The sequence below is a fragment of the Rhinolophus sinicus genome, chromosome X (genome assembly GCF_036562045.2).
Source record: "Rhinolophus sinicus isolate RSC01 chromosome X, ASM3656204v1, whole genome shotgun sequence".
Lineage (NCBI taxonomy): Eukaryota > Metazoa > Chordata > Mammalia > Chiroptera > Rhinolophidae > Rhinolophus > Rhinolophus sinicus.
Window position 1 is genome coordinate 42,985,365 of NC_133768.1, and position 19,526 is coordinate 43,004,890.

The 19,526-nt window shown below is 47.8% G+C and overlaps 2 protein-coding genes across 9 annotated transcripts in view; one reads left to right on the top strand and one right to left on the bottom strand.

Moving 5' to 3' along the window:
- The first annotated feature begins 499 nt into the window (after positions 1-499).
- Positions 500-5,210, top strand: TSR2 (TSR2 ribosome maturation factor). 3 transcript variants are annotated; one of them, XM_074323816.1, is made up of 6 exons: positions 566-655; positions 816-906; positions 2,912-3,062; positions 3,142-3,233; positions 3,784-3,954; positions 4,161-5,210. In XM_074323816.1, the coding sequence occupies exons 3-6, from the start codon at positions 2,972-2,974 to the stop codon at positions 4,293-4,295; spliced, it is 489 nt and encodes a 162-aa protein (XP_074179917.1). In that variant the 5' UTR covers positions 566-655; positions 816-906; positions 2,912-2,971; the 3' UTR covers positions 4,296-5,210. The 3 variants fall into 3 exon arrangements, with proteins under 3 accessions (XP_019566395.1, XP_074179915.1, XP_074179917.1); XM_019710836.2 differs by lacking the exon at positions 2,912-3,062 and having other exon boundaries at positions 500-655; XM_074323814.1 differs by lacking the exon at positions 2,912-3,062 and having other exon boundaries at positions 500-655; positions 3,784-3,882.
- A 392-nt stretch (positions 5,211-5,602) lies between these two features.
- FGD1 (FYVE, RhoGEF and PH domain containing 1) overlaps positions 5,603-19,526 on the bottom strand; it is a 55,463-nt gene continuing 41,539 nt past the window's right edge. For all 6 annotated transcript variants that reach the window (XM_074323811.1, XM_074323810.1, XM_074323813.1 and 3 more), the window contains 13 exons: positions 19,037-19,185; positions 17,362-17,518; positions 17,119-17,257; positions 14,025-14,083; positions 13,746-13,892; positions 13,266-13,358; positions 13,022-13,101; positions 9,361-9,391; positions 8,758-8,859; positions 8,264-8,389; positions 7,928-8,089; positions 6,654-6,797; positions 5,603-6,109 (listed from right to left, as the gene is read on the bottom strand). In XM_074323811.1, coding sequence (XP_074179912.1) covers positions 5,804-6,109; positions 6,654-6,797; positions 7,928-8,089; positions 8,264-8,389; positions 8,758-8,859; positions 9,361-9,391; positions 13,022-13,101; positions 13,266-13,358; positions 13,746-13,892; positions 14,025-14,083; positions 17,119-17,257; positions 17,362-17,518; positions 19,037-19,185 — 1,695 coding nt within the window. In that variant the 3' untranslated portion in view covers positions 5,603-5,803. The remainder of the gene's footprint in view (positions 6,110-6,653; positions 6,798-7,927; positions 8,090-8,263; positions 8,390-8,757; positions 8,860-9,360; positions 9,392-13,021; positions 13,102-13,265; positions 13,359-13,745; positions 13,893-14,024; positions 14,084-17,118; positions 17,258-17,361; positions 17,519-19,036; positions 19,186-19,526) is intronic.

The following is a 19,526-nucleotide window of genomic DNA, read 5'->3' on the forward strand; positions in this document are numbered from 1 at the left end:
TACAGCGTGGTGGTTAGACATTTATAAAATTTATGCAGTGATCCCCTGATTAGTCTAGTACCCACCTGGCACTCTCCATAGTTATTGCAACATTAATGACTATATTATCTATGTTGTACTTCACATCACTGTGACTATTATGCAATCACCAATTTGTACTCCTTAATCCCTTCACCTTTTTCACCCAGCTCCCCAACCCCACCTCCCCTCTGGCAACCATCAAATGCAGATTTTTAGGCTACGCTCCCAGGGGTTGATTCCTGTCCCAGGAACTGGAATTTATATCATTAAGTTTCCCACATCTTTCCTGTGCAATACCGGCACCCATTACTCATAGTCCCATGGCCCCACGCGTCCTCCACTTCTGGCTTCCTTTCATTTAATTATTGTATGCAAGTAATAACTGTGGAGTGCCAGGCATTGCTCTGACAGAATTTTCTATTGCTCTAGTCTTGTTTGCAGGTCAGCGGAAATGCGAATCTGCGTTCTCAGGGTCCGCTTTCGGCTCATTCTGCCTGGGCCGGTCAACGGAAGGATTGCACAGTTTGGGCATCACGTGACCTGCAGCCAGAAAATGGCGGGCGCTGGGGAAGATTCGAGAGCGCTCTTCGGCGCTGGCGTCCGCGCGGCACTGGAGGCCTGGCCGGCATTGCAGGTCTGTGGGACCGGGGTGGGGTAAAGGTTAGGGCCTGGGGCACAATAGGAGTTAGTCGGCTGAGTTGCCTGCGGTTCGGCGGGGCGGCGTAACTGGCGAATGCCTGCGCCGCCCCAGTCCGGCTCCTGGGCTGACGTGGTGGGCTTGGGCCTGTTCACAGATCGCTGTGGAGAACAGCTTCGGGGGCGTGCACAGCCAGGAGAAGGCCGAGTGGCTGGGGGGTGCCGTGGAAGAGTACTTCTTCCGCAACGGTGAGTGAATGTGAGGCGCTGCGACCTGTGTGTTGGGGGGCGGGGAGGGGCTGGAGGCCCGTGGTGGAGAGCCCGCACTTCCTGTTGCGCAGTTGAGGGTTGGTTCCTGACTAAGGGTGAGGTGGAGTGAGTACGAGTTTTGGAGTCAGAATCCTGAATTCACATGCCTTACAGGCTGTGCCATTGACTCATGGAATTACACTGGACAAGTCATTTTACCTCCTTGAGACTCAGTTTCCTAATTTCTTTAAAATGGGTATAAAAGTATCCACCCCAGCTCCGTCCAATAGAAATATAGTGCGAGTCACATCATGTACCTTAGAATTTTTCAGCAGCCACTTTCATAAAGTAAAAAACAGATAAAATGTTATTCACTTCAATATACCCAAAATATTTCAGTTTTATACTGAAACTCTATTTTCAGTATAAGACTATTTTCAAATCCTTGTGGGTATTTCACAGTTTTAGCACACCTCAGTTTGGCCTAGCCACATTTTAAGTGCTTAATAACCACATTTGGCCATTTGAACAGCAAAGATCTACTTTTGATGTGTCTTGAGAGTCACATAAAAATAAGTGGCCTAGCAGACGGCCTCTTGCTAGTATTTTTACAAAATTCTTCACTCATTTTTTTTTTTTTTAAGTTTTGTAGATGACATTAGGCAGAGACCTTTCTCTCGGGCAATTTACAATCTAGTGAGGGATCCAGATAAGGCATTTACAAACAGAGTGATAGGTGTTCTAATAAAGAGGAGCTCAGGTTGTATGGGTAACTTGACACTGAGGAGGCCTCTTTTGGAGATTGTTAGGGGAGGTGGTGATTGGGCTGAGTCTTAAGGCATGAGAGTTAACTAGGTGTGGGAGGTAGGGAGAGCGACGCTCAAATTCTGTGGTATGAAGAGATTGTGTTACACTTGTTAAGTGGTAGGGCGCTCAGTATTGGAGTAAGGATGTGTGTGTGTGCTTATGGGTATGTGGAGGGCAGGAGTGGTAGAGAATGACGCTAGGGGGTGAAGAGGCTCCTGGAAAAGGGTAAGGTATGTAAGGCCTTACATGCCTTTGATTTTGTCCTTTAGGCCAGTGTTTGTCAAAATGCATGCTATGGAAGACTAGTTTTGTTAGATGTTCAGTGAAGAAATGCTTCTCTAGTCATATTATGTAAGAAAATCTCTTTTCTTTAGCTACTACTTAAGAGTCACAATAACCCTTAACATAGTAAAGGCTTGGATAAGGATAGAAACCACTGAAAAAGAAGCCTGTTTACCTTTGTTTCCCATTAGCTTTCTATGGATAGATTTTCTTTAAAACCCAACAGGACAGTTATTTCCCAAAAGCAGAATATGAAACACTGCAGTAGGTGAGAAAACTCCATGGGGAGGTCCTAAGGTGAGTAAAATGGTAGGATTTGCTAGTTAGGAAGTTCAGAAAGTACTCAGTATGGAGCATGGCCCGGAGAGGGAATGACTAAGGCTGTTTCTAGAAAATGATGAGGCCTGAACTAGGGCACTGGTGATAGTCATGGAAAAGAAGGGGTGGATTAGGGCCTTGGAGATAGTTTGGCTCTAGAGGGGGAGGGAAAAGGAGGCAGGTTTCTGGTTTGAGTCACTGGGTGGATTAAGTTCCTTGCATGGAACAGAGGAATCCTGGGATGGGAAGTAGGTTTGGAGGGTAAGGTGAGTCTGGCTTTGGATATGGAGGGTCTGAGGCACCTGTAAAACAAGTGGAACATAGTCTGGGTTGGAGACAGATTTGGGGGATATTAGGTTAGAATGGTAGGGAAAGCCAAGGGGGTGAATGAGCTCTTCCAGAGGGAAGAGAGAGTGAGGAACTTTGTGGAAGATTGAGTTAATTCTCTAATTCAGAAGAAGAGCATGACCCAATAAAGTAACTGAAGCCCAGAGAGGAGGGCTTAGCCGAAGTCACACAATAGGGTGTTGATGTCAAGGCTATGATGGTTTCATCATTGCAAGTACTTATATCCATTTCTTCTTACCTATCCCGTTAGTCTGTGGCCTCCTGTATCAGTGGAGAAACAGTTGTGAAGGGTCTCTCCATTTAAAAAAAAATGATGTTAAAACCTGGAATGCAGAGCACTGCAGCGAATAAAAGGCTCACTGTTTGGACCTTTACCCACCAACCAGATGTGGACCCAGCAAGTAGGTATTGAAGAGTAGTAGGCAGGAGTGATGAAATTGGCTTGTCTTTGACCAAAGGGTCCTATCCTTTCGTACTCAGCTGACTTGGAGCTAGATGAGGTGGAGGACTTCCTTGGTGAGCTCATGACGAACGAGTTTGACACAGTTGTGGAGGACGGGAGTCTGCCTCAGGTGAGCATGTCGTGGACACAACTGCCATCTCCTGCCTGTAGTCTTTCTTCTCCCCAAGTGTCTATTTTAGGCCAAGACTCTTGGCTCTAACCATTCTTTTCTTAAGTCTTGCACAAGAACCTTTTATGACTCCCTATTGCCTAATGGAAAAAATCTAGTCTTCCTAGGCCTTTCCAAACCCTGCCTCTTCTTTTTTATTTCTCTGTATACATCATTCTTAGGTCTGTTCCTCACCATCATCCTAAGGGCAGGTCAGGCAGGTACATTTCCACCTCTGCTCTGGTTAACATCACTCCCCCTGCTGGGATTGCTTTCCCTTTTACATCTAGCTTTCAAACCCAGTTCTAGTGCCTCCCTTGCTAGGAGGCAAGCTTTAGGCCCTTACCTGAACCTTTCATATGTTGTTCCTTCATTAGTGAACTCCTTGGGGGAGGAAAGAGCCCCGTTCTCTGGAAAATTCCAAGCCCCTCTCCACATTTGCTGCAAACATGGGCTGGTTGTATTGTAGGTTCTCTAGAAAGTCCAAGCTGGTTGAATGTTTTCTTGATAGGTGAGCCAACAGCTGCAGACCATGTTCCAGCACTTCCAGAGGGGTGATGGGGTCGCTCTGAAGGAGATGGCCTCCCACATCACCCAAAGAAAGTGCAAGGTTAGAGCCACCGCACTTACGACATCCAGCGAGGCAGATAAGGATGATGCAGACAGCGTGGAGGAGATGGAGGTGAAGGGCTGCCCCTTGGGCAGGGAGATACAGCTAGCTTTACAGGGAAGAGATGGGGGTGGTGGGGTGGTGGTTGTATTATCCAGAGAGGGCAGGGCACTTTCCTAAGGTCACACAGCCAGTCCTTGTAAAGCTGGGAGGAGAGCCTGGGTCTCCACGGGCTACAGCTAGGTGTTGCATTTAGCTCTCTTGTATTTCTCCTCCAGGTCACAGCTACAAATGATGGGGCGGCTACTGATGGAGTCTGCCCCCAGCCTGAACCCTCTGGTCCAGACTCCCAGACTATTAAGGAAGAGGATATAGTGGAGGATGGCTGGACCATTGTTCGGAGAAAGAAATGAGTGGGGCTGGATATGGTTTGGGCCCTTGTTTGTTAGTTGTTTTGAGATTTGTTTTGGAGGGTTGTGGACCTCTGGACTGGTTATCCCATCTCCACCCTCTCCCTGTTCCCGTCCAGCTCCCTCCAGGGGAAGAAGAGCCTTAGGGTCCTTAGTCTTGGGGTGGTGGGACCTGGTTCACCACATCCCCTTGGGCCTTAGATTATAATCTGAGCGATGAGGCTTGGTTTCCCAGCACAGTGCTTCTTGGGTGCAGTCAGCGTGAAGAGGGAAGGATGAGTGGGTGTGAGCATGGCTTGAGGATAGACCTACATGCTGGTTGGTGCCGGGCATGTGGATTTGTGAAGGGAGAAGACCAGTGAAAGCAATACTTGTGCTGGGTCAGGAATGGTGAGATGATGAACAGGCAACTGGGAGAGAGAGTATTTAACGATACGAATGAAAATAGCTGTTGTACCTCTCCCACTCCTCCTGTCCCCCACCTGTACACACACACAGTAGCTCTGCACCTCTGCCCAGAAATTGGAGCCTTCCAGGAACGCTTCCGATTTGCAGTCCCATCTCCAGCCCTGGGTTACTTCTGGAAGTCTAAGACCTTGGCAGGGTGGTAAGCTTGGGGGACCTGGGCTTTGTTTTCTGTCTCCTCCAACCTCATTCCAAACTCTTCATCCCATCCCAGTCCAGGGATGAGGTTTAAGATCTCAATACCTTATTGTTTAATCTGTGGCTTGACCTGTAAGTAGCCTTGGATCAGCCTTCTGGGAACTGAGCTTCAGAGCTCAGCGAGGGAGCAGTTTCTGGGCCCACCCTTGCAGCCTGGTACTTTGGACAAACAGATGGGCGAATGGAGCACAGCAGTGCTCTGAAAGTTTCTGTAAGCCTGAAATAAACTGTATTTTCTTTAAAAACAAAACAAAACAGAGTATCCATTGTTTTCCTCCCCTCCCCCCCTTCCCCTGTCCTGCCCGGTGGCCCTGCCATGGGTCTGGACGATAAAATATTGGGTAGCCTTGGGACTGGGTAGAAGCTGTAAGCCATGGAAAGGCAGGAGTCGGCACCACCCCATGTAGCATCATACATGTGAAGACACTGGTTGAGAGGGCAGGGGTGGGCCAGGGCCATGGGGTCAGTGACAGAGCTGGCACTTGAAACCAAGTCTCCTGCCTCTGGTGCTTTGGGGGGAATTGGGTGGAGGCAGGCTCTGTAGGGTATTGAGGGGATCGGGGGTGGGGTGGGGAAATGGCCTAATTCAGGCAGGTCTAGTTAACAGCTCCCACCCTCCCTGGGGACAGGGATTAAAAAAAATTAACATCACTGTAGGAATATTTCTTTTAAAAGCCCACATTTTGTGAAAAGATGAATTAAAAAAACCCAAGACCCAGCATTCTGGATTGAAAGTGCCCATGATGGGAATTCAAGTATTGACTGAGCTGGGAGGGAGGGGGTTGGGGCCCCCAATTGGACATGGGCAGCTAGTGTGGGGCAGGGGGCCCCAGTTCCCCCCAAACCCTCTAGGTCTTGTCTCGGGTCTGGGGGGCTTCAGAGGCTCCAGCAGTGGCTCCTGAAGCTGCCACCGGTGCCGCCTCCACCTCCCTGTCCTCAGACAGTGTGGGCCCTGGGCAGAACGTGTCCCCACGGCCTGCCCGGCCAAGCACGGCCATCCAGCGCTGCTGCAGCTCCTCTGTCTCAGGGCTGAAGTACCAGCTCAGGTGGCTTTGGGTGATCTTGAACACGTGGCGTCTGTCAGGCCGCTCCCCTGCTTCAGGAGGCCCCACCTCAAAGCCAATGAGGGGCAGGCTGCGTTGGGCTTTCACATCCTGGGGAATAGGGATAGCTGGGGTTACCTTGGGGCTGTGCTTCTTGCTGGTTTTGTATCTGCTAAACCCCTCTTTCCCTCTCCCTGCTGAAAAACCTTCCGTGGCTCCACTAACAGTGACAGGAAAATGTCTGAACTGGGGTTGGACGCGGGGTGTCTTCTAATACCTGTTTCCTCCTGTACCCCCAAACCAGCTGGGCTACTCTTTAGCATGCATATACCAAATGTCTTCAGGCCTTTGTCCAGGCTGTTGCCCCCATCTGCATGTTCTTCCCCACTCCAAATTGGACCTAGCAGTGCCCCATCTTCACTCCGGCTACCTCCAGAAAGCTAGCCCCCTCCTCCAACTCGCCCCATCTTTCCCTGCATATGATGGCCCACAATCCTTGTCTCAAGCCAGTCTTTGTCTCACAAAGGTGGGGGTTCTGACTTCCATTTAGGCTTACCCTATCTATCCCCCATGGCCAAGGAGAGGTCAAGGACGGGACGGGGGAAGCCTGGTTTTACCAGGTGGTTGCAAGGACCCAAAAGAGTAGGATGCACACCTGAGGGGCTCCATAGATGTACAGCACCAAGGGTTCATTCTCGGGGACCACAAACCACGCTTTGTGCCAGCCTTTCCCACCCTTCTCCATGTAGTGCAGGAAGCTGCAGATGATGCTGTTCTCCGCAGCCACCGACGCCTGTTTCTGTGGTCAGAGACATGGGGAGCATGAGTGTTGACAGAAGGCCTAGTCTGGCGCCTCGGCTTTAGTACCTACCCCCTCAGTGCAGTTACTGCTATGCCCATATGTCAGATGAGGATGCTGAAGCTCAGGTGGCAGGACTGATATGTCCACTGCCTGCCAGCGAGTCAGTCAGGCCATGGCTGCTGCCTCTGAGAGTTGGTGAGAGGGGTTACATACAGCTCTCAGCAGGGACACCTAGATGCCAGGCATTCTTCCACCAGTCCATTTATTCCTCAAGTCACTTACGCATTTCCACCTCACCTTTTTTCATCTTACTAGGTTGGTGCAAAAGTAATTGCGGTTTTTGCAATTATCTTTAACCTTTTAAACCACAGTTACTTTTGCACCATCCTAATACATCACATCCATTCCCTACACTCAACGAGAGGCCACCTAGCATTATGGTTAACGGGGTAGAGGGATGGGTAAGGCAGTCTGGCTCAGAATCCCAGCTCTGGATGAAAATGTGTTGACTTGGAAGGAGAGTATATAGAACTGTTGTAAGGATTAAATTAATTAATAGATGCAAAGCACTTATAATAGTGCCTGGTACAGAGTAAGTGTTCTTTAAGTGTTAAACAAGATAAATACCTTGATTTGGTTAAAAAGCAAAACCAAAATGTGCACGTGCCTAGGAAGCATAAGTATTAGTGGTAATCTAGTGGGTAGAAGAAATAGGGTGTTTTTATTACTTTTGTTTATATTGTCTAATTTTCTTCAGTGTACATATTCTTTGTAAGTAAAGAATATGTTAATTAAAAAACATGCAAGCTCTGCCACTCACGGGCTGTGTAACTTGGGCAAATAAACTCCTTGGGCTTCAGTTTCTTCATTTGTAAAATAGGGATGGTAATAGCATGGATAGATTAGTTACTATGAGGATTAAATGTCTGAAGCACTTAAATAAAAATTATTGGCTTTCATTCACTCTTGCATTCATTTTACTCACTCCAAGCCTGGGTCACTTGTTCAATGGATGAACACGGCACCCTATGGTTTCACAGATGCCCAGGCCTCAGTCACACTGGGTGGGTGGCTGGAGCTCATGTGGTCGGTGTAGGAGGGTTAGTGGTTGTGGGCCTGGCTCTTACCTCCAGGATGGACCTCCGGCGCTGGGGTGTATGCTGGCTGCAGGCCGGGCTGCTCCCAGGAACCCCGTGCAAGGCCACGTAGCAGTCAGTGCACACACGGTTGGAGCGGTTGTTGTCATAGATGAGGCGGGCCCGGAATTCAGAGCACTTCCCACAAACCACCTGGAGTGGCAGGTGGGCAAGAGAAGCCTGATTCCAGCAGGCCATCCCCTTCAGTGTACCAATTCCCACAGCAGACTCAGCCTCTCCTCATTTGGAGGGTGCCCTCTCAGAAGCAGGCCTTCAGGCCACCAGCCTGTCCCCTCCCTAGCTCTGCCCCTGCCTCCCAACACTCACATGCCCGCAGGCCTTGCAGTGGTGCCTGCGCTTGGTGATGGAATTGAAGGGCTCCTGGCAGCGCATGCACATGGTAACTTCCTTTTCTCGGATGGGTGTAGGTGCCCGTTTCCCAAGATCCACGTTCTGGAGAGAGGGCCAGGTCCCAGGTAAGAGACAGCTACTCCCCAGCCCAGTCCAGCCAGCCCTTCCCTTTCCCCTTCCCCAAAGCTTGGATCATCATTGGGAGGCAGCAGACATGTTCAGAAGACCTGCCTCTGAATCCTGGCTCTGTCCCTACCTCACTGCTACTGAAGGCAAGTCACTTCTACTTTCTGGGCCTCCATTTCCCTAGTGATTGCGGCCCTCCCAACAGAAGACTGTGCTTCTGAAACCATGCAATGCCTTTGTGGTCTTTATTCTCTGGGAAGGGGAGAGGAGCATCTCAAGGTAAGGTGGGGACTTGGAGGCTTGGAAGGGGTCCCAGTATAAAGAAAGGGGGTGGGGACTCTTACTGGAGAGTGAGGGGGTGTGTCTTCATCTTCCCTGTTTGTTGAGTTCAACAGTTTGAAGGTCTCCAGGGTCTGTTCATGCTTCAGGAGGGTGGAGTTGATGGCCTGAGGAGGCAGTGCAAGAAATGAGGGGTCAGATCACCTCACAACCCACCCATTTCCACCCTCACCTCACCTTCCTATGACCTAGCCTGGAGTCAGAAAAGTTGATTCTAGGCGTAGATCTGCCCCTTGCGAGGTGTCTAAACTCAAGCAAGTCTCTTCCCAAATCCAGGTGTCAGTTCTTATATTTGTGAAATGGGAGAGGGGGATCAGTGGCTGAAAAACTTCAGAAGGCCTTCCTAGCTACTATCTGGGCTTAAGGTTTTACAGGGCTTCACTCACTGGGGTTACACACTCAGAGGATCCAGCTCTAAAGGAAGAATTTGTGAGTTTCTGCTTAACATCTGGACCTCAGTTGGTTTATCTGTAAAATGAGGATGGTAAAGTTTGTTGTCCAGGCCCATTCTGGTCAGAAGTGAGTTTTAGAGAGTGAGCATCCACCAACCCCTAGGAGAACTGTTAATACTCCTCCAGCCCCTACTACAAAGCCTTCTTGGATGTTACCTGGACCCAGTCTTTCTTCTCCTCCTCAGTCCTTGGGGGCAAAAAAGAAAGATGTTGTTAGGCAGGCCAACCAAGAGCAACTGGAGTGGTAAAGAGCAGGTGATTTGGAGTTGGATAGACCTGGGTTTGGCCATCTGTTCCTTAATTGTTACTCATGTGACCTTAGGCAAGTCATTTAACCTGTCTGAGTCTATTTATTCAATAGTTACTAATACCTTCCAGACCATGTGCTAGGAACTTGGACCTCAGAGAGGACCTCACCCTCGAGCTTATGACCGGGGTTGGGGAGGGTGCAGACAGGGACAACACAGGGGGATCAGTGCTGTGACAGAGTGAAAATAGGGCTGAGGAGCCCAGAAGAGGACTCTTGCCCCAGCCTGGAGTTTAGGTGGGGCTGCTAAGGAAGGGTTTCCGCACAGAGATGCTAGGCTTCAGGTAGAGGGATATGGGTGAGATGTGTGCTCCGTGTTTCCCCGAAAATAAGACCTAGCCGGACAATCAGCTCTAATGCGTCTTTTGGAGCAAAAATTAATATAAGACCTGGTCTTATTTCACTATAATATAAGACCGGATCTTATATTAATTTTTGCTCCAAAGGACGCATTAGAGCTGATTGTCTGGCGAGGTCTTATTTTCGGGGAAACATGGTAAGAGTATGGAACATACAAGAAACCACAAACAGTTCCCTGTTGCTGGAATGTTAAGTTTGATAAAGGAAGGCAGTTTATTTTTCTTGTAAAATGGAGATTATCATCAGCCTGGGTTCTGAGCAGTAACTAAGGTGACACGTGAAGTGCCCAGCACAATTCCCGGTGTACTAGATACTGGTGTGAATTTTCCCTTTCCTTCCCCTACTCTCCTGTGTGCCCTGCAGTTTCCAAGGCCTCTGCCCTGGTTGCAGCTCCATCAAGTGCTCACTAGGGATAGGAGCCAGTCTCTTAGCTGATTCCCTCCTGGCCTCTTCTAATCCCCTTCCACATCCACACTCCAGATATCAAAAGTATTTTTCTAGTATATAGTCTGACTACATCCTTAGAACCGCTTCATGAAAAATTAAGGACGTAAGTCAATGTTTAGCTATAAGAATGTCCATTGCAATGCTATTTATTGTAGTGAATCATTGGAAGCAGCCTACATGTCCGACAACAGGGGATCGGGTACAAAAAAGAAATAATGGTACATCATTACTGCCAGCGAACATAAATGAGGTACAAACCTGTTTATAATATGTTAAGTGAAAACAACATATATAACATACACCATAGCATTTCATTTTTGTTCAAAAATACAAGTTTACATTTGTCAAACCTCATCCATGGTACACTTAAGACCTGCGCATTTCATTGTCTGAAAATTTTGCCTCAAGAAAAGGAGGGGACCTTAAAGAAATATTGAACTTCAGTTAATAATATGCACACCAAATTCTTCAGGAGTAAGGTATAACAATGTCTACACCTGACTTTGAAAAGCCTTTAAAACATCAGATGGATTGGTGGATGGATAAAAGGATAGATTTATGATAAAGTGAATATACTACCATATTAATATTTGTAGAGTATATATGGTGGGCTTATGGGTGCTCACTGTACAATTCTTTAAACTTCCATTTTAGAAATTTTTCATAATACGGAAAGAAAATTGTGTGTGTGCGCGTGCACACAGGCAAATAGAGGAAAGGCCTGAAGGGTTCTGCCAACACATCAGTACTGGTTCTCTCTAGGTGGTACAGTTCTTGGGAATTTTTCTTTATTCTGATTGTATTCTTTTTTAAAATTAATTTTTATATTTTCTAATTTCGAATTTCTTTGAAGTAAAAAAGACTGCTTTTGATTTTTAAGAGCCACAATAGTGTTTTTGGCAATGCATGCTGAAGTATATAGGAGTGAAGTATCATGTCTAGAATTTAAATTGGTTCAGCAAAAGATATAAATGGCAAAATGTCAATAGCCATTTTTCTAAATCAGTGGTTCTAAACCTTTTTGTACACATTAAAATCACCTGGGGAGCTTTTAAAACTCCCGTGTTCAGGTTATATTCCACAAATTAAATCACAGTCTCTGGGGGTGGGTCCCAGACACGTTTTAAAAGCTCCCCAGCTGATTCCTATGTGTCACCAAGGTTGAGAAGAACCAGTTGTCTAAATGGTGGGCACATGGGTGTTTGTTGCATTTCTACTTTTCTCAATATTTGAAATTTTTCATTAAAATACATTTTAAAGAGCAGTAAAAGCAATTGCAAAGCAAACCCTTAATGCCTTCCTTCTGCCACTAGGAGGAAACCCTAGACTGCTCAGCTTACCCTTCTGGGCTCAGCATCCCTCTGCAGCCCCCTCCCTCCATCCTCCCAGCAGAGGACGTGTCCCAGTCACATGGCTTGTCACTCAGGCTCTTCTGACGTATGACTAGGCCCCACACCTGCCCTCCCCCCCCATGTGCCAGTCGGCTTTGTTCTCGTTTTCCCGGGAGGCCACAGATCTCCAGGATGCTCTGTTTCCCAGAGCTTTCAACACCCTCTAGCCCACATTCACCATTCCCGTCTTCACGCAGTCCCAGCAATGAGGGTTTTGACTCTCATTTCTCACTTCCTTGCAGCCTTTCAGAAGCAGATCATCTAGCCATGTGCACCCATTCTCTGGCCCTGACTGTGTGACCTTGATATCCTATCACCTGGGCCCTCAGAAGGCAGCATGAGCTCCAATCCCAGCTCTGCTCCTTTCTAGCTGTAGGATCTTGGGCAAGATGCATAACTCTTCTATGCCTCAGTTTCCTCATCTGTAAAATGGGGGTGATGGTAACAGTAGCTACTTCAAGTATTGTTTTAAGGATTGAACTAGTCAATTTACACTTAAATGATTTAAATTAAAATTAACTTAAAACAGTGTGTGGCATAAGAGCAAGTCTTCATTATATGTGAGCTATTATTATTATAATCATCCAAATAGAAGATGGAAATAAAAGAAGCCCCTTTCTTAAATGGCTGGGCATCATTTTTAAATTTGCTATTTAAAATTTTTTTCTCATGAAAAATTTCAAGCACACGGAAAAGCAGACAGTATAGCACCAGAACATTAACTATATACCCACTATATAAATGCCAAATCTTAAAATATTTTGCCATATTTACTTCATATATGTATATATTAATACACATACTTTATACGTGTATATATATTTTTAGTTGATAAACCAATTAAAAATAAATTACAGATATCATGATAGTAAATCCTCAGCATGCATCATCAAAAAACAAGGCGAGTCTCTTATATAACCACTATACCATGACCATACTTAAGGAAGTTAGAAGTAATTCCCCAACAGCTAATGCTCAATTCACATTTAGATTTTCCCTGTTGTCTTGCAAATACCTTTTAGGGCTGTTTTTCTCAAACCAGCCTTGCATCATGGCTCAAGCACTGCATTTGGTATTTCTCTTAAATCTCTGAATCTACAATAAATTATTTGTGTTGTTGTTATTCATGTTTGGATCAATATCTCATTCTTCTCTCTCTAACGAAGCCCACCAGAAAAGCAAGCCTGCTTCTTTGGGGAAAGGTGTCCACCCTTTCTCTGGAACAGTCTCTCCCTAGGGAGGTAGCCTATCGCTTGGCACTAGGCCTAGAATGCCTCAGCATATCAGAGAAGTTATGGGCGAGGGCAAGTACCTGGCCTGGAGCTCCAGGGAACGCTGCTTTCCTGACACCAGGAAGGTCCGAGGCAGATTGAGGTTGGAGCTTTCCTTGAGCTGAATGGAGAAAGGCTTTGTGAGGCTTCCTGAGTTCCACAGGGCCCTCATCCTCTGTACACATGTGTATACAGACTTGGGGTCAAAGTCAGAACACCTTTGTTCCAACCTCCCAGCACCAAGGCCCCACTCCAGCTCCCTATTTCCCACTTCCTGGTGCTTACCTCCATTCCATCTACATCAATGCGTGCCCGCACGCTAAACTTCTGGCCAAGGAGCCGCAGCCTGGGCACGCAGTAAAGGAGGCGGTCATTGAACTAGGAAGGAAAAGGTTTGGGATGTGTGTGCAGAGGACCCAGGAGGGTTGTGGCCCAGCTCCCTACCCTTATAGGACTCCTGGAGCTTTATTACTGGGGACTCAAGGTAATAGATAGAGAAAACAGCCCAGGCTGGGCACACAGGTCACAAGGAAAGAGCCTAGGCATGGGAGTCGCTCCCTCGTTGGGCAGCCTTGGGCAAGTCACTTCTCTCAGTCTTAGTTACACCATTGGTAAAGTAGAGGTTAAAAAAATTCCTAGTGTAGGTAGTGAAAGTACAATGAGTTAATGGAGGAAAGAACTACTAGCAGGAGGTGTAGTCTTGCGTGAGTACCAGGTCAACGTGTGGGGACATGGCCCATCCGCAACCCCACACCTGGCACTTACTAATATGAGGTATCGGTCTTGAGTGGTCCCATTCTTCGCTGACAGCTTAAGGATGTGGCCTTCTTTTATGAGTTCTTTAGTGGGGCTGACAATGTCTTCCTCACCCCCTAGCAGCTCATATACTTTCAGCAGCTTGTGCATTCGCTCCTGGCAGGAGACAGTGAGCAAAAGGCGGGGTTGGGGTGCCAAGCTCCCTCAGATGGCCACAAGTCACAAGCCCAGAACAGAGACACCACAGGTCTGTGGCCAAAGAAGGGCAGGATTAGAAGGGCTACTCACCATTTTTCGGATGGCAGCGTTGGAGTGCTCTGCTGCTGTGGCTATCAGCTCCAGAGACTCTGCGGGCAGAGTGCCAAGTTACATGGGGGCCTAGCAGAGAAGAAGCTCTTGGGGGCGTCTTTGCTCCCTGAATACCTCCTCCTGGCCTGACCACACCCTCCCCATCCCAGAAAGCACCAGCCTCAAAGATGTCCATAGCAACATCACTTAGAAACTGTCTCAATGCCACAATAGTAGAATCATAACACAGTCTGGGTGATGGATCTGGAGAGTCAGTCTTTTGGGCTCAGGCCAGAAGTCTCTGTCTGAGGGACAGTAAATGGAGGGACTAATCTAGGGTGCTCAGATGATACCCATCTATAGCATGGTGGCCAAGGAGACCAGATTGTGAGGCTCTTTTGGGGGAATCTCACTCCAGGACCTCAGGCTGAGGGCTGTGACTGGTAACCCACTCTCAGAGCTCAAGGTGGGGAGACCATTGTGGAGGCCCAGTCTGGGGATCTTAGTTTGAGAAAACCAGTGTGGGGGAATCTATGACTAGGATCTCAGACTGGGTTCAGCCTAAGGGCTCAGGTTAGAGCTGGCAGTCCTTGGGAATCAGTGTGGAAGGGTTTTTCTAGAGTTTTAGGTTGTATTATATAGCTCATCTTAGCACCTCAGTGGGGGGGGCGGGAGGGGGCGGCACTCATTCGGGGAGAGGAATATGGTACTTACTCTGCAGATGTCTGTCTGTAGAGCTCAGCTATCAAACTTTCTAGGGTTCTAGCTCTTTCTAGAGGTCCAGGCTTGGTAGTAGCAAAGTACCCCATCAATTGGGGTAGAGGGGGTTCAGTTTGGGAAGTGGATACAACTGTGGCTTCCAGGACCCCACACTTTCCTGGTTTTCCTGCTACCTTTAGGGCTGCTCCTTCTAAGTCTCCTTTGCTGATTCCACCCCCCTCAGCTTTGTCCTTGGCCCTATTTTCCTCTCCATTTACACTCACTCCCTTAGTGTTCATATCCAGCCTTATGTCCAGCTTTGCATACTGTCTATGTGCCAGTGACATCCAGATCTCTCTCCGTGGGATTCTAGACTCATCTAACTGCCTCACTTCGAACAAGTCCAAAATCAAACTCCTAAGCTCATCTCAGGAACTATCACCACCAGCCAAAACTCTGCCAAGTTGTTCTCGACTCTTTCTCCCAAGCCCTACACCCATTCCACCCTAGTTCTTTCCATGCTACTTCCAAATACAGTTGACCCTTGAACAACACGGGTTTGAACTGTGCAAGTCCACTTAGACATAGATTTTACTCAATAAATACTATAAATGTATTTTCTTTCTTTAGGCTTAGTAGTTAAGTTTTGGGAAGTCAAGTTATACGCAGATTTTTGACTGACCTGGGGGTGGGGTGTTGGCGCCTCTAACCTCTGTGTTGTTCGAGGGTCAACTGTATAATACATGTATCCTGAATCTAACCATTTCTCACTACTTTCACTACTACCATCCTCATCCAAGCCAACTTTTCTCATTTAAATTATTGCAAAAGGCTTCTAGCTGGTATCTCGGCTCTCTCTCTTGCTCCCCAAGTAATCCCGATCAAAACCTTCCCATGGCTACCCACCACACTCAGAATAAAATCCATCTACTTATCTCTGCCTTCAAAGTCTTGCTCCTCTCCCCAACACTATTTTTACCATTCTGCCCTCACATGTCACACTCAAGTCATACTGGCCCTAGCGTTGGTCCCAAGATAAGTGAGCTGCCACCCCCTTCGCTGAACCTCCTCCTTAGGAACGCTGCACCTGCTGTTGCCTCTGCCTGGAACATGCTCCTCCCCAATCTGCACTTGGCTCCCTTCTTGTTATTCAGGTTTGATTCAAATATTTTCTATTCAGATAAGCCACCCAATCTAGAGAAGGCCCCCCAGCCACTGTCACATCACCCTCTTGTTTTCTGAATTACACGTAACACCTATCTAATCGTCTCCTGTATATTTATTACAGTAAGTCCTCACTTAACATTGCTGATTGGTTCTTGGAACTGCAGAGAAACAACGCATAGTGAAACCAATTCTACCACAGGCTAACTGATATAAAAAAGAGTTAAGTTCCTATGGCATTCCCTCAATGTTCTAAAGAAATAATGTTGAAGGAAATGGTGCTATTTGAGGACCTGCTGTGCTTTTGTTTATTGTCTGTCTTCCGGACTAGAATATATGCTCCCTGAGATCAAGGACCTTGTCTGTCTTCTTCATCTCCATATCCCCTGTGCCTAGGACAATGCACAGAAAACTGAGGTGCTCAGTAAATGTTACGTTAATGAAGGAATGAATGGAAGTAACAGTCTGGGGGAAAGGTGGGGAAACTCTGGGGAGCACTTTTTAGGATGTGACCCTGTGAGGTGGGTCTCATACTGGAGGAATCAGAATGAAACACTTTCTAGTGGTTCAGTGTGTGAGGACTCAGTCTGGGGAGGCAGTATCTCAGCCTAGAGAACTAAATTTGGGAGGCAGAGAATATGGGGTTCAGTCTGGGGTGCTCAGTTCTGGAGAGGTGTTTCTGTGGGGCTCTGATCAGACTTGGAGGTTCTTTTGGGAGGTTCATTCTGGGTAGTGGCTGGCAGACACAGAGTGGAGCTCTAAATGTGGAGGATGGAATATCAGGGGCTCAATGAGACAAATCTCCTTCTGGGGAGCTCATCTGTGGAGATTCAGTAAAGAGGGCTTGGCCTAAGGGGCTCAGTCCCTGGGGGTTCAAGCTCAGTGTCACTTTGGACTTACGACAACTTCATTTGAACACAGATCTAGGGGTCAGCTTTGGGGTCTTGGTCTAGGAAACAGATGGTTTCCTTTAGGGGATCATTCTGGGCATGCCCTTCAAACTGTGGCATTCCAGTTGGGAACTTCAGACTTGGGGACTCCTGAATGTTCTGTCTGGGTCCTCAGGCGGAGATCTCAACCTGGAGCTTCATCCTGGGGTCTCACTCCAGAGCCTCAACATTGGTCTTTTAGTTCGGAGATCCTATTCTGGGATCTCAATTATGTGGCAATGGAAGGCTGAGTTACGCCTTGGCGGGGGGCGGGGGGACAGGGCACAGGTGTGTATACTCACTTTGGGCGTCCTTGCTGTCCGGGGAGCCATGGGGCAGCTTTAAGAGATAGTCCTTGAGAAGCAGCTCATAGCGGGGGATGCGCTGCACGGGCTCCAGCATGTGGTGTTGCAATGTCAGGTTGCCACAGGCTTCCTCCTTCTGTGACCGGCAGAGGCAGAGGGCTCAGGTCAGGACACAGACCCCACACTGGGTCTCCGTAGACCTCTCCTCCCCAATCTGCCTCATCGAGCTTTGCTGCTTACCTGCACCTCATGGATGATCACTTTAAACTGGGTGGACCGCTCTGTCCAGGTGTTGACCAGCTCCACGGCCCGGTCAAAGTTCTTCACATACTCGCCGTACATCTTGAGGAAGGGTGCCAGCTTTTGGAGGATGTCTCCGATGCGTGGGTAGCGGTCCCTGGGGTGGAAGCAGGGGCTGACATGGTCCTGTTGATCCTAGTCCCCCAAGTTCCCCCACCCCATAGGTCTCCAGCCCTATGCTTCTACTTCTCACCTAGTCTGCTCCTTTGGAAATTCTGCTTATATTTATAGGTTGATTAGGCCAAGAGCCTCAGTGTGATCTGAGACCACGGCCTGGGCTGTCACCTGCCCAACTCTGCCCTGCGCAAGCACCAGGAATAACATGTCCTGAAATACCTGCCCTGACCTCAGTGCAAGGGCCACTTCATACACTGATTATTAATTCTGCGCCCAATTTTGTGCTGGGTGATTCTGGGGACACAAATGACTCACACTTAGTTGAGCCCGGAGAGGGTCACTGTCTGGTAGGGGAGGCCTGTTCACACTCCTCAGTAGTCTCAATCAGCTGGGGAACACACAGGACCAGGCCTGGTCCAGCCCTCAGGGGTCACAGTCAATTGGGGAGATGTAGGAAGTGGCTTCATGCCAGCTTTCTCTGGTCACAGTCTGGTGAGGGGGACAGACTTTATCCTGTGGGTATGGGGAGTGTGGGGATGATTTTAAGCAGGAAGTGACATGGTCTAATTATTGTTCAAAGACCATTATGGCAGGTGGTGTAGACAGTAAAGGATGGATTGGAAGACGAGAGCCTGGAGGCCAGGAGACTGCCTGTCAACCCTGCCCTTCTACCTCAGGCCTTAGCTCAGGTATCACCTCCTCCCTGAATCCTTCTCTAAACCCTAGGCTAGGTTTTGTCCATTTGTCTGGCTTCCCATAGCCTCCCACTCTCAGCTTTGTAACAGCACTCATAAAAAAATAACAGCTCACATTCATTGAGCACTTATTATATACCGGGTACTGATCTAACCTCTCTACATGTATTGACTCATTTAATCCTTAAAGCAACCCTACAACATAGGCTATTATTATTACCCTCATTCAGAGAGAGGAAACTGAAGCACAATAATTTAAGAAACTTGCTTAATGTCACAAAGCTACAAGTGGCAGAGCTGGAATTTGAACCTAGCCAATTTGGCTCTCACCCTCATACTTTTAAGGGCTTTGCTATTCTGTTGTGATTTTCTGAGTCCTGGTCTGTGTTTTGTATTAGACTGGGAGGGCCTAGAAGGCAGAACTGGGGCCTGATTCTTTTTGCAACAGGCGGTAGGTACCGTGTTTCCCTCAAAATAAGACCTAGCCGGACCATGAGCTCTAATGCATCTTTTGGAGCAAAAATTAATATAAGACCCGGTCTTATTTTACTATAAGACTGGGTCTTTAACATAGTATAATATAGTATAATACAATACAATACAATATAATACAATACAATACCGGGTCTATTAATTTTTGCTCCAAAAGACACATTAGAACTGATGGTCTGGCTAGGTCTTATTTTGGGGGAAACACGGTAAAAGGAGAGGGCAAGCAGGATAAACTCTCCTGCACACATCTGGCCTGGGCTCAGCAGGCAAGTGCACAGGATGGCGGGCAGTCTAGTTCTGGAGCCACTCACCATTCCTCCATGCGCTTCTCTAGCTCAGGCAGCAGGAACTGCTGGTGGAAGCAATAGATGGAGCAGATGTTAGAGAAGATGCCGTGGACAACGTCGGCCGGGAAAGAACTGCGGTTCCGAGCTTCTTCCAGCAGCCGGGCACAGAACACCTGTGGGGCAGGGAAAGTGTGCATAGCTCAGCTGGGCCTGGGGCTTGGCTGGGGAAGGGGCAGCTTGCAGGCAAGGGCAGTGTTTGTGGGCAGCTCTGTGGACCTTTGGGATTAGCATAGTCTTGAGACTGGGGAGAGAGGGAATGGAGTTACGCTTATATGTGGGGTTGGATTTCAGGTTGTCAAGGTTAGGACCAGGAAGTAGGCACTGGAACAATGAGAAGTCAGGATCAGGGTCCAGGTCAGAATTACATTCAGGCTCAGAGAGAATGTTGGAATTAGATCCATTCATTTAGCAAATATTTTTGAGTGCCAACTATGTGCCAGGCAGTGAAGAAAGC

What these genes read in the sequence shown, in the direction of transcription:
- TSR2 (XM_019710836.2), top strand. Translation starts at nt 575, where the DNA reads ATGGCGGGCGCTGGGGAAGATTCGAGAGCGCTCTTCGGCGCTGGCGTC. An exon ending in AGAGTACTTCTTCCGCAACG is followed by an intron (nt 907 to 3,141) that starts GTGAGTGAATGT and finishes TTTCGTACTCAG; the next exon opens with CTGACTTGGAGCTAGATGAG. An exon ending in ACAGCGTGGAGGAGATGGAG is followed by an intron (nt 3,955 to 4,160) that starts GTGAAGGGCTGC and finishes TTTCTCCTCCAG; the next exon opens with GTCACAGCTACAAATGATGG.